Here is a 13,800-nt window from a genome sequence, read left to right as displayed (position 1 = left end):
AAAGCAACAGCAGCAAACTGCCTCCATATTCTATACTTTGGAACTACTAATGAACAAAAAGATAATATGCATAAATGCCCAGGAGTATGGGCTGGAGAATGAGCTGAAAAGGCTTGCCAGTTCAGTATCTTCCCATTGAACTTTAAGTCTCATACAGCTCTGCCTTGTTATAAGAAGGGTGTAGTTAGGAGAAAAAACCTTACTGCTGCAGCTGAAAATCAAGACCCAGAGCTAAAACAATGATTCCTGTATGCAGCAGTCATTCTTCTGCAAGCAACCTCTATACTCCTCTGTGATAATGAAAAGCAAAGAGAGCTCATGCTCTTATTATGTATTGAATAGGCTTTCTAGTGCATATTTCAGTAAATATATTAACATAAACAGGGTAAGAATGCTCTGCCTTGGTTTATATCTAGTTCTAGACACATAATATTGCATATATATTCTTTTTCACTCACATCCAAATAAGCTTTTCTGATTATTTATTGAGATATGAGTTATAATGCACAGCACTCGTTACCTCAGGCATTAATTTATCACTATCAACCACTCTTCAAGGACAGAAAAATGTTGATTCCTTTTTGCCAGTGTTCTGTGAAACTAGACTGTCTGAAAACTTATAGAAGAATGGTAAGAAGCCTTTGCATGCTGTGCTGCAGAAGACACCAGTGATTAGCTGTTACAGAGGTCACACAGAGGCATCTCATTTGTCCATCACCTTTTAACAAAAAAAGAGAATCTTTTTTATTATTCTTTTTTTTTTCTTTTGTAGTTAAGGCTGCTTTAAAAACAAGCTTGTAATAGGATTCAAGTTAGTATTGCAAAGCAATTCAGGAATACACAATGATATTCAAATTCAATCCACCACATAGAAGTAAATGAAAAGTCAGGAGGAGGTAACGCTGAAGACTGATGAGTAGAAAGACAACTGAAACAGGAAGGAAGCTGAGTTAGGATTCTGTTTCTGGAATTTGGCCTTGGTGCGTAAGGTTGCTGTGAAAAAAAATTTATAGTCACACTTCAGTGTGGAGGAGGACAGAGCAGGAGGACACCAAACTGCTGCATTGTGGGGAGGAACGTGGAACAGAGAAAGACTGTTTATTTGCACTCCTTATATAAATAGCTCCTGAATCTGCATACCAGAATACTATTTCTTCTGAAGGACAAAACCAGTCTGGCAACACTAGTTACCTCTGACCTTCTTCAAAGGCATACTACTTCTCCAAAAAGCTGATGTGTGGGTGGAATATTGTGCTCCTGTTTGAAACTCTATCACATACTTTTCTCCTGTAAGGTAGATAGATTATTTATTTTGTCCACAACTAACTGCAGTGAGAATGCCATTTAATGGAGCTGAAGATGACCTCAAAGTAAACGTATTAAAAGCTGAGCTTTCATAGCTCCTGTTGTTAGCAGTATCATGGCCAATGAGTTTGCAGCCCTATGTTACGTATGTCTACCAGAGCAGTCACTTCCCATTAAGTAGCAGTGTTCAGAGAAATGCAGTATTTTCTGGGAGATACTCCTTGGTACCAGTCTAAATATCCTTGAGTAATGGGCACAGAGAGAATTGATTTTGGAAAAAAAAAAAAAAAAAAAAAAAAATATATATATATATATATGGCTTCTTGGATCTCTTTTTCCCAGGTAATTCTCTCAGTGTGACTTTAGAGATCAGAATGTCTTGTGAGTTATGTCTTGTTAAATTTTGACTCAGGAACATTCACTCAAAAAAAAAGGAGGTGCAAGTAAAAACAGTAAGTGGTTTTGTTCAAAGTTCTCTCTTCTAGTAGTGATCAGGTGGCCAAACATCCAAGACACTTGCTTTCAAAATTATGTGAAAAACAGAAGTCTAATAAACAGGAAAGTTCCTAACCATGGTCAGAAGATGGCATTAAAGCTTTCATCAGCCCCTAACGCTCACTGTTGATGGTGGATAGTGGTGGTTTTGACAGAGCACAATACAAGAGTCAGTATAGCACATGAAGATGCCTTTGTCCACCACAGCATTTCTTGGGGGGATGTCAAAGGTAGGATCACAACACTGCACAGCACTATTATTTTTACAATAATTTTCGTTTTTAAAATGCGTGAGCATTATATCATTAAGAGGAGCACAAGGGGTCACTGCTTTGCCATTGTAGTTCCTCTAACCATTTGGAAAGTAGAAGACTACCAGATTGTTTCATAGATCATATTTTCAGGTTTTCTGGACTATGTTTAAATATGTTATCCTGAAGATAAATGCTTTCTACCAGACCATTAATCCTTGAAGCTGTATAAGTTTTAGGTGAAAAATTCAGTATATAATTAAAGGATCCAGTGTCATAACTCTGAATTATGAGCTTCTTTTAAATCTGGTCTGGTAAGTTAAATCATACATTTCAGACATTGATGCTGATCATGAATAAAAGTTTGTCAAAAATATGTTGCCTTCAGCATACTTTTACCTTCCAAGGTTAAATTATCTGCTATAAGAAATGTTTCCCCATAATATATTGAATTCAGTTATATAACTTTAGAATGATGCATGTTAAGGAGAACTGGAGCCTAATTGTGAAATCCTTTATATATAACTTTAGAATGACGCATGTTAAGGAGAACTGGAACCTAATTGTGAAATCCCACTTTAAGAGACAGACCTTTTATCTGCTGGTGAAAACTCACAAATATGAAGAAACAGAGCAAAACTGTGCAGACTGGCTAATATTAACTTGTTTTATTTAAATCTGTCAAGCTTCTGCAAATACAACTGTACCAACATCCCAAATACAACTGTCCACCCTGAACAATCTTTCTTACAGATCTGCCAAATCTAGACTTTGTAGATCAGGTCTGAAACATGGTCTTGCCCATTTATCAACACGAAGCCTTTGATAAACAGTGAGGGGATGACAATTCTACAATAGATGAGTTTGCAACAAAAAAAAAAAAAAAAAAATTTCTCTTCAGCTTTGGTGGCCTTTTCTGTGATGAAAACTACCCTAACACAAGCATATGCAATATTCTCGTTAACTTTCCCAATGGTGACTCTCACAGCTGTTCCAAAGACAGCAACACAAAATCATGGGTCAACTCTATCTTCCTTTAAAATGGCAGATTATGACTACCAGAAGCTTTCTTCATTTCATGCCAGTAATGGTATTTGGTCACTTCCGGAGATGATATGCAAGCAAGATTATAACTAGTTTGAAGCTACATGTTCTGACTCATCAGCTGGCTGCTCCCTGGAAGTGTGAGGGTCTCTGTCTTTCTTTTAAAAAAACACAAAAGACAGTAGGGAATGCAACTGATTTCCTCTGTTCCCCTTCCCCAGAGACTGCGAAGATGCCTTGGAAGAACAACAAAAGGATGGGGATGCTTGGGCAAGGCCAGAACATGGACTGGTGTGGACAATTGGGGTGGACTGACCCACAGGATTGATGTTCAAGACAGTGCAACCAGCAGGTGTGTACAAAATTTGATATGCCAAATGTTTAGAAGCAGAAACACAGAAATAACTGTGATTTTGGTATAGTATTTATCACAGTATATATTTCAGCCTCCTAACGATGAAGGCAAGCCAGATTATCTACGCTTCTAACATAGAAAACATAAGTTACTCTAGATAACCAATTATAAATTGAAACAGAATAGATCTAAAATCTCCATTTCAGTTTATGATTTTTGATCATTTTAGTTTCATTTTTGGTAGACTGACATGTTACATTCCTTGAAGTCTCTGATCCTGAAAACATCTTGTAAGACATTCTTTTCACTTGTATTTATAGTCTGCATGTACCATAAACCCATGCATGTTTAAAGATGCAATTCAACACAAACTGAAAATCTGATAGCGAATAAAACCAATTCCAAATTCATCCTTTTGCCTTTCTAGATATTAGGAGGCTTCATAAATATTTCTGCCTTAACACGGATTGATTAGTAATAAATTTTGGAAAAATCATGCCATGGTATATGTTCTTCAAATATCTCCACTGAAAAATTTTATGACAGTGTACTGAGGAACTGGCTTCAAAAAAAATCACTTCTACCATCACAAGTATAGCCTTCATACGACTCTAACTAGAGTGTACTTGTGACTCTCATTTTTTAGCAAAGAATTACCCTGCATCAAAAAATCATATGCACATTTTGGAACTTTACTACAGCTTTTTTATCTATAGAAGTATCTATTCCTCAAAAGACACTTCATATTCATAATTAGTTTATTTCTTTATTCCTGACACTTTGTTTACTATTATATGAATGTTAAATCAAGAACTTCTATTTTTCTTTACAGCTCAGTTAAAATTTACCTAAGATCAAAATAATTTGTCTTATCCTTAGTTCATCAATCAATTTAATTGCATTAATATGTAACAGATTCAAAAATATTTTTTTGCATTTTAACAGAAACATTCTAGATCATAAAAACTTGAACGGTGATTCATCTTGTCAGACTGTAAATTCCACTGAATAGAAAACACAAGGAACCCATAGTAAAAGCTACATCATGCTCTTTTACTGCATTACCTTTGCAATTATTAGATGAACACACAGTGTTAAACTGGTACCACAAAAAAGGTTAGATTAACAAACCACAGTGAGGAAGGCTGAAAGCCATAAGCACAATCAACATTCTGTGAATGCAGGAAACCTAACAACTTTCTATAGCTTTTTTTCATTATTTATTTTCTAGTATTTTTAATAACCAAGCGGATGGAGAAGCACATGAGGACTAGGAACACACTTCCTAAATAAGAGGGTTTTGTCTCCAGCCAAAGGTATAAGCAAGCTTTTGCACTTTGGGTAAATCTGACAGAACTCTGAAACACCTGATGATGAAATCCTATTCCAAAACATAATCCACTGTCAGCAAAAGCTTTTAGCTATTCTTAGTGTGATTTAAAAATTACCTAGAATTCATTTCCTGCCCAAAAAATATGTGCTGCTTGTTCTCTTTTCTGGACATACATGGTGCCAAATGTAGTGTAGACTCCTTTCATAGGAAAGCTTGTCAGAAATGCAAGTCACATTGCTAGAAAAATATCTGCATTTAGAATTCAACTTCAAAGACTCAGTTCAAAGAGTTCTGGTAAAAAATACAAAGGAAAACCAAGGGGGGAAAAAAAAGTTTGGAACTGAGAAGTAAACCACTCTAAAGTTTTATACTGCCAGTCTTAGTGAAAAACTAACATACAGCAGATCTTTAAATTTTAACTAGACCCTCAATTTTATAATTAAAGAGTTTCAGTAATTAGAGTACAAATCAGAAATCAGAAGACTAAGTTGAATTTTTAAGTAGTATCCTATTTCCTACGTGCAAGAACTTCTGAACACTGAACTGTGGCAGACGAAAAGCATATTCATTACATGCAGAAATGTGGGTACTATGAGGATTGTATTGCAAATTAATACAAAATATAGAAGAAACAATAAAATAAAGTATTTTACATTGGGGACTACTATTACCAGGCATTTGAATGAATGCAAATTTACATTTGCAGAGATATTACAACCCAAAGTGGCACTAGAAATTCATACAAAGCAGGATAAAATACTGTTATATAAATACATATAAAAAGATCAAAAAAACACTACAACATTCTGAAATTAAACAAAAAATATTTCTCATTCAACATATCTAGTTATGTTAAATCATATTACAACTCTATCTCAAAAGATAATTTGATAAGATACTTGTCCGTTACTTATCAACCATAAAATAAATAAATGAATTTATAAACTCTCTGAAGAGTCAAAGGAAACCAAGATTCATACCTGTAAGGAAAGGCTGGTATTTCTGATCTGCTGACTCAAGGGATCCAGTTCCTTAGGATACACAAATTATTCAGATCAGAAGCATTATTTTAATTTCTTTCAATGAAGAAAGCCATTTAACATATTATGCAATTTTTCATTTTCCTTTTCGTGAGTGAGGGAAATACTAATGAGATTCCACACAATACAGAGTAACTTATACACTACTGAGGTTCTGCTTAATTAATTTACACAAAACAGTAAGAAAACCACTCCAAATTTCAAGTAACATAGGCTGTTGGTAAAAGTTATACAGAACAAAAATCAGATTGAATGATAGTGCTACTGACTTGTGCTTAAACTGGAGGTAAGAGAGTTACTCCTTGACAATCCCAAATTTAACAGAATTGAGTTGAGGTTTATACAGAGAAAAACATGATCTGGATTTGCAGTCCTGTGCAGTTCTTGGATCATTTGGTGAAGAGTAAACATTTCAAACATCTTCTTATTACTTCTGCAAAAGATTTTACATAAAATAGTTGTCAATTTAAAATTGAGAGGTTTCATCTAAACAATAAAGATTCTACAGAAAATGGTATTTTTAATGAAGAAAAATGTGCATTACATTGGGAGTTTCATTTAAGTATTCTACATTGCGTATAATGTCTCTAAGCAGAAGGTGAAATGGTGAGAAAATGCACCAAATGCATGGTGAGAAAAATCTTGTCAAAAGTCACCAAAAAAAATAATTTCATTTGAGTAAGTGAACATGTAGTATAATGAAAGCTCAAAGAAAGGCTATAACAGGGTTTCACACTCGTGAAAAGTTTTTAAAAGCAACAAATTAAAAATTTTTAATTTTACTTTTAGTACCTTTCCAATGCAATTTATAGAATCACAGAATGGTTTGGGCTGGAAGGGACCTTAAAGATCACCTAATTCCAACCCCACCTGCTAACAGAGAACATCCAGCATTGTCTATGGTGGAACAAATAAACAGCAAAATCGAGATAAGTTTTTGAAAAAGGAGAAAAATAAAAGTCCTCGAGTTTGCTGATCTAATAATAACTAACAGAATGATAGTAATAAAGAATTACTTTATTCTGGAGAGTTTTTGCAGTATCACACACAGCTTTTCCAAAATCTGAGTATCTAGCTTAGAACTTCGAAGCAAAAGCGAGCAAGCTCGGAAGAAGGATTCATTACTGCAGGCTTCCAGGAAAGGCTGTACAGAATCTGTAAAAGAAAACAATTAAAAATCTATATTACACAGCTCAGTTCAGGGAAGAGTAAAATAGCTGTTAGATACATTTAAAGGGCTTTAAGTGCCTCGTGTTGTCCAACTATTAGAAGCACAAAATAATTCAGTTTATGCTGAGCATGTGATGCAAAACTCAGGTAAAATTAGGAACTGCAAAAAATGCGAGTTCCATAGAGTTCTGACATTTCCAACCCTTGTATTAAAACAAAGCCTATTCCCTTGAGAACAAAGGAAAACAGGAAACAGAACAATTTTAAACTCAAATAAAATTTCTTATCTTGAATGTGCTTACTCAATGCTCATTTATCATGGTTATTTCCTTTTGATCATGTGAGGGGAACATTAAGCTGTGCAAAAAGACTCAGAAGGAAATACTTTAAGCTGCTGCAAATCACATGGACAAGGACAGTACATGTAGAAGCTAATGTGATACCTGGGAGCCTTTCATTGTCAAAATACTGTCATCGTACTCTTTTTCAAGACAGGCAAAATAACACTTGAGAGGTAAAAGTAAGAACTGGATAAGAACACTTCAATACATTTAAATACCAACAAAACTCCCTTAAAATAGTGGATGCATTTTTAAATCACATTGAACATTTCCCTCTATCCTACTCCTCAAAATCAAATCGCTTCTGAAAAAGGTTAAATCTGTTCCTTTTTTATGTCATTCTCGGTTCTGATATTAATTTATAGTAAAAACAAAGAAAATAAGTAACAACTGATTCTTTTTGTTAAAATGAATAGTCTTTCACATAGCATAGGGCATTTGCATTAGCAGAATACACATTAGGAAAACATTTTAATGTCTGTATGTTAAAAATATTTTTTTCATTTTGTATGTGCTATACTTAATAAGAAATTGCACTATGCAAATTACAGCATAAACCAATAAACACAGACATTAAAAAATCCTTTGTACATATGCTGAATACTGTAATTTATAAATAGGATGTCAAGATGCTTTTATCAGTACAGAGAAGCCGGATGTATCTTTTGGTCAAAATTTTCCCTTTCCTTGGTGCAAGGACATACAACTTACTAAACATAAGTAGTAGCCTTGGAGTAAATTCAAGGTTTTAATTTATTTCAGGATGCTTACTGGTACAAAATGAAAAGAAATGCCACAGAAAAGCTGTTCAGAATAGGGACCAAAAAAAAAAAAAAAAAAAATCAACTTGGTAATTAAAGTGAGCTTGAGAGCCTAAACAACTAATTTCTAACAAGGACCCAGTAACTCCTAGACCTTACTGTTAGGAAGAAGATCTTTCAAAACCTGTATTTTATGCTGCAGAAGGTATTATTTTTCAGAAATTGTGATATCAAAAACTCAGGGCTACTTGTCAATAACAGCAAGCAGAAAATCCTTACATGGGTTCAGAGAGTGCGCTCCGTTAAGTGATACACAACTGACATACACTCAAGAATCAGTGCTCTTTATTGAATCACTGCTCTCTATAACAGAACTTTGAAGTACTAAGAACACACAGCAGTGTCTTAAACCTGGAAAAATAATTAACCCAGAAGTAACTTCTAGTATGATGGTATCATGCCTTAGTAAGTCTAACTTGTTAAAATCCATAAGAAGAGGTGACAAAACTATAAACAGAAATGGCAAATACACAAAGCACAACGAATATGATCCTACTATCTTAACAGGACTTCATATCAAAGTACTTCCATCACTTAAGAGTGTTTGAGGTAAACACTTCTATACAAGTACCAAGAAGAGATAACCTTCTCTAAAGCAAGAAAAACCTAGAACTAGAAATTATGTTATCATAACTTTATAGAAATTATACAGAACTACAACTTTTAGAAATTCTTCTATAGCTTGCTAGGGCTCCTACAAATGACTGCCTATTTGCAAGAAACAGAAATGGTCCTATCTATCTGCACTGCACCACTAGCGAAATCTGTTTTAACAACAAAAACTTGAGACAGTATCTCTTACTTATGAAAGGTAAGAAAAGTGTAAATAAACGTGTATTTATACTATAAATACACATATAACAACACATAATATATATAACACATATATATTATATATAATTATATATTAATATTATTTTAATTATATAATATATAATATTTTATACAATATATATTATATTATAAATATATATTATAATATATTATAATATATTATAATATATTTAATATATTTCTATAATATATAATTATAATATAATATATTTTATATATAATATAATATATAATATATTATATATAATATATATTATAATAATATTATTATATAATAATATTAATATAATAATATTATCAATAATATAAATATAATATAATATGATATATAATATATATAATATATTATAATATAATATAATATAATATAATATATAATATATAATATATTATAATATATATAATATATAATATATAATTTATATATAATATATAATGATATATTATATAATTATATAATTAAATATAATATATATTTTATATATATAATATATATAACACATAAATACACATAATATAACTGACATTCCAAAAGTAACTTGAAAATAAAGGTTTTTCTTCTTTCCATTGCCTGTTAAAACAAATGGCTTTAGAAACCTCTCATTTTACATGACTTCTGAGTCAGCTGAATTCTGATTCATTAGAGATCTGAAGGTAACAAGTCTGTTGGGCAGAAGAGGGCGGTCCTACAATTTATTCCTATAAAACTCCTTAAATAGTCATAAAATGCTTTCACAGTCCTTTTCTGCAGGGGTAAACAAATACCATTTCAGCTGACCTGGAGAGTTCTTTGCTGCCTTGCTTTTACTGGTTCCTTGAAAAGATTTCATTTAAAAATAATAATTAGAGAGATGCTGTAAGAATGTTTTGACTATGAAACTTATGAACCAATGTAAAAGATATGCATTAATTAATTAGACAGGATTTTTACTATAGAAATAATTTTTAAAAGTTTGCAAAGTTGAATTATGTGTCCTGGTTTCAGCTGTAACACTTATTTTTCTTCTTCCTAGTAGCTGGTACAGTGTTGTGTTTTGGCTTTAGACTGGGAACAATGCTGATAACACACTGATGCTTTAGTTGTTTCTAAGTAATGCTTACTTCAATCAAGTGACTTTTCAGTTTCATGCTCTGCCAGTGAGAAGGGGCATGGGAAGCTGGGAGGAAGCAGAGGCAGGACACCTGACCCAAACTAGCCAAAGCGGTATTCCATACCACAGCATGTCATGTATAGTATATGAACTGGGGGAGCTACTCGGAAGGCCCAGATCACTGCTCCCGTTGGGCTGGGTATAGGTCGGTGGGTGAGGAGCAATTGCACTGTGCATCACCTGGGTTTTCTGAGCTTTCATTTCTTCTCTTGTTTCCTATTACTATTGTTTTTGTTATTGGTATTCTTTCTATTATCACTATATTTTACTTTATTTCAGTTATTAAACTGTTCTTATCTCAACCCATGGGGTTTACATTCTTTTGATTCTCCTCCCCATCCCGCCTGGAGGGGGAAAGGGGGAAGGGTGAGTAAACAGTTGCACAGCACTGAGTTACCGGCTGGGTTTAAAACATGACAACGTGAAAACAAACTGAATAAAGGTACACATTTAAAAGACACGCATTCAGTACACTGTTTATATATACATTTCAGATAACCTTTTGGAGAATATATTCTAAGTAATCAGAAAATGTACAAAATAATCATATAATTTAAATCCATGTCTAGCTGATGAGCTATAAGAATATAAGCTTTACATTTTAAATATTTTGGTGCATTTTTAAATATTCTAGACCTGCACAGATTTTGTTTTTATTAACTACTTTAGAAAAACTAAATTGGAGTCCATCCTGACAGGAATGTGGCACAATTTAATCTGCAAAAGCCTTGCTGGTATCCTTAATAAAATTGCAGCATGTTGTAGTTGCATTAGCTTAACTTGACTGGTAGACTGCAATGAAGGATAAGCAATTTTTCAATGTTGACAGAATTCGTATGAAATTTACCCTCAAAGTAATCAGTCACTCACAGCATAAAATCTCACCAGCTATAGTCAACTGGAAAATTCTGTTTTATACCAAAAGCTAAACTCCTCAGAAAATGAAGACCATCCAGAATGCCAACTCTAAGTTCACGTTTTAACAAATTAATCATTACAATTTTGCATCATTTCTAATTGCATGAGGATCTGCCGGGAGATTGGAGAACAGGTGACAGCAATGCAAGTGAGTCACACAACACTGTCTGCTAGCATAGAAAAGTTAACTAACAACTATGCATCACAGCATTAACACTTAAAAGGAAACAGTAATATCACATGTTGCTAATAATCAACTGTATGACTTGAAACATTTGCTGAATTTAACTTTTTTTCCTATAATCAATAGCCAGGTTGATCAAGTGCCAGTGGTTAAAGCATTGTGGAGATAGGGTGACATTCCATTCAGCACAAGGCACCTCAAATGCAGATGTTTACATGGGTGACCCTGAGTTAAGAGAGCCCAAGTGGCAGTTTCAGCTGGCCACCCAGTATGTGTTGATCTCAGTATGATCTGAATTACTGTTAAGTTTCCTACAGTATGCAAGACATTAATGCAGACACAGGACATATGGGAGACCAATATCATTCTCAAATGGCAGCTAAAGGTTACACCCACCAAAAAAAAAAATTTGAAAAAAAAAAAAATAGAAAATGTAAAAAAAAAAAATAAAAATAAAAGAATCACAGGAATACTTATGTGACAAGACATGCTTGGAATGAAAAGAAGCCTACAAGGAGGGACTTCTGACTTGGAGGTCAGAAACTATCTTTATGATAAGAAGGATAGTACAAAAGGTCAAGGCAGACCTCAGTAAGAAACAAAAAGTTCTCCCAGCCATATACATAAAAAAAGGCAGCAAGGCCATCTCACTAAACCAGATCCACCACAGATAAGCTGTGGGTGCAGCACACCAATGTTTGAGATATGGTGTGCTAGCAAGGTCCTTTGGTCTACTGTCTCAGGGGAAGCAAGGGATGGAGAACCATGTGTCAGCAAAGACACAAGGATTACTGATGTGTTAGAAACTACACATCAATAGAAGTGCCTGGGAATGGTTATGTAGGAATTACAGCTTCCCCTGCAAAGAGATGGTGGGATCAATAGCTCAACTGAAGTGCACCTACACCAGTGCATGCAGCACGTGCAACAAATAGGAGGAGCTGGAAGCCATTGTGCAGCAGGAAAATTATGAAATAGCTGCCATGATGGAAACATGGTGGGATGACTCCCACAAGTGGAGTGCTGCACTGGCTGGTTATAAACTCTTCAGAAGAGATAGGCAAAGAAGGATAGGCCATGGGGTAGCTCTCTATGTTAGGGCTACCTAACAGAGAGGGCTAGAGCTTGATGACAGTGACAGTAGGGTTGAGTAGTTTACAGCTAAGAATCAGGGGGAATGACAAGACAGACATCATGGTGGGAGTCTGTTACAGACCACCCAACCAGGATGAAGAGGCAGATGAAATATTCTATAAGCAGCTGGGAGAAGTCTCACTGTCACTAACCCTTGTTCTCATGGGGAATTTCCACTTACCAGACGTCTCCCAGAAGTACAATACAGCAAACTGTCCAGGAGGTTCCTACAGTGTGTGGAAGAAAACCTGCTGACACAGCTGGTGAGGGAGCCAACTATAGGAGGTGTCCCACTGGACCTGTTATTTGTGAACAAAGAAGGACTTGCGGGTGATGTGATGGCTGGAGGCTGTCTTGGGCATAGAGAACACAAACTAATAGATTTTTTAATTCTTGGAGAAGTAAGGAGAGGGTCAGCAGAACTGCTGCCTTGGGCTTCCAGGGGGCAGACTCTGGCCTTGTTGACAGAGTCGCAGTGGAGGCAGTCCTGAAGGGCAAAGGAGTCCAGGATGGCTGGACATTATTCAAGAAAGGAAATCTCAAAGGCGCAGGAGCAGGCTGTCACTGTCTCCATGTGCAGAAAGATGAGCCGGTGGGCAAGACTGGCCTGCCTGAACAGAGAGCTTTGGCTGGAACTCAGGAAAAAAGAAGAGAGTTTATGACCTCCGTAAGAAGCAGCAGGCCACCCAGGAGGACTATGAGGATGTCATGCGGTTATGCAGGGAGAAAATTAGAAGGGACAAAACCCAACTAGAACTTAATCAGTTTGCTGCCATAAAAGACAATCAAAAATGTTTCTATAAATATATTAGCAACAAAAACAGGGTTAAGGAAAATATTCATCCCTTATTGGATGTGGGAGGAAGCATAGTGACGAAGGCTGAGGAAAAGGCTGATGTACTTAATTCCCATTTTGCCTCAGTCTTTAATAGTCAGACCAATTGTTCTCAGGGTACCCAGCCTACTGAGCTAGAAGACAGGGAGCAGAATGAAGTCCCCATAATCCAAGGGAAAATGGTCAGTGACTGCTATACCACTTAGACACACATAATTATCTGAGGCCAGGTGGGATCCACCCAAGGGTACTGAGGGAGCTGGTGGAAGTGCTCACCAAGCCACTTTCCATCATTAACCAGCAGTCCTGGCTGACCAAGTTGGGCCCAGCTAACTGGAGGTTAGCAAATGCGATGCCCATCTACCAGAAGGGCTAAAAGGAAGATATGGGGAACTCCAGGCCTGTCAGTTTGATCTCAGTGCCGAAAAAGGTTATGGAGCAGATCACCTTGACTGCCATCATGAGGCACGTAGAGGACAACACATATTATATGGAGAAGATGGCAGTTAGTAAAAGGATTGAAAGGTGTGTAGCTTATGAACGTGGCTAAAAGCAAAACAAAATACTTTCTTTTGAGAAGTGAATTTTA

At 35.3% G+C, this 13,800-nt stretch overlaps 1 protein-coding gene across 5 annotated transcripts in view; it reads right to left on the bottom strand.

Annotated features, from left to right (window-relative positions):
* Window positions 1–13,800, bottom strand: part of CCDC138 (coiled-coil domain containing 138) — a 51,404-nt gene that overhangs the window by 8,832 nt on the left and 28,772 nt on the right. For 2 of the 5 annotated variants that reach the window (XM_080612804.1, XM_080612805.1), the window contains 4 exons: window positions 6,840–6,978; window positions 6,093–6,256; window positions 5,764–5,814; window positions 601–993 (listed from right to left, as the gene is read on the bottom strand). In XM_080612804.1, the coding sequence (XP_080468930.1) occupies window positions 887–993; window positions 5,764–5,814; window positions 6,093–6,256; window positions 6,840–6,978 (461 nt within the window). In that variant the 3' untranslated portion in view covers window positions 601–886. Of the gene's footprint in view, window positions 1–600; window positions 994–4,288; window positions 5,075–5,763; window positions 5,815–6,092; window positions 6,257–6,839; window positions 6,979–13,800 lie in introns of those variants that run through there. The other 3 variants (XR_013956404.1, XM_080612807.1, XM_080612806.1) reach the window with 2 other exon arrangements.

This window comes from Psittacula echo (assembly GCF_963264785.1).
Source record: "Psittacula echo genome assembly, chromosome: 3".
NCBI classification, from domain to species: domain Eukaryota; kingdom Metazoa; phylum Chordata; class Aves; order Psittaciformes; family Psittacidae; genus Psittacula; species Psittacula echo.
The sequence above is the reverse complement of the archived record's forward strand: the minus strand, read 5'-3'. Positions and strand labels throughout refer to the sequence as shown.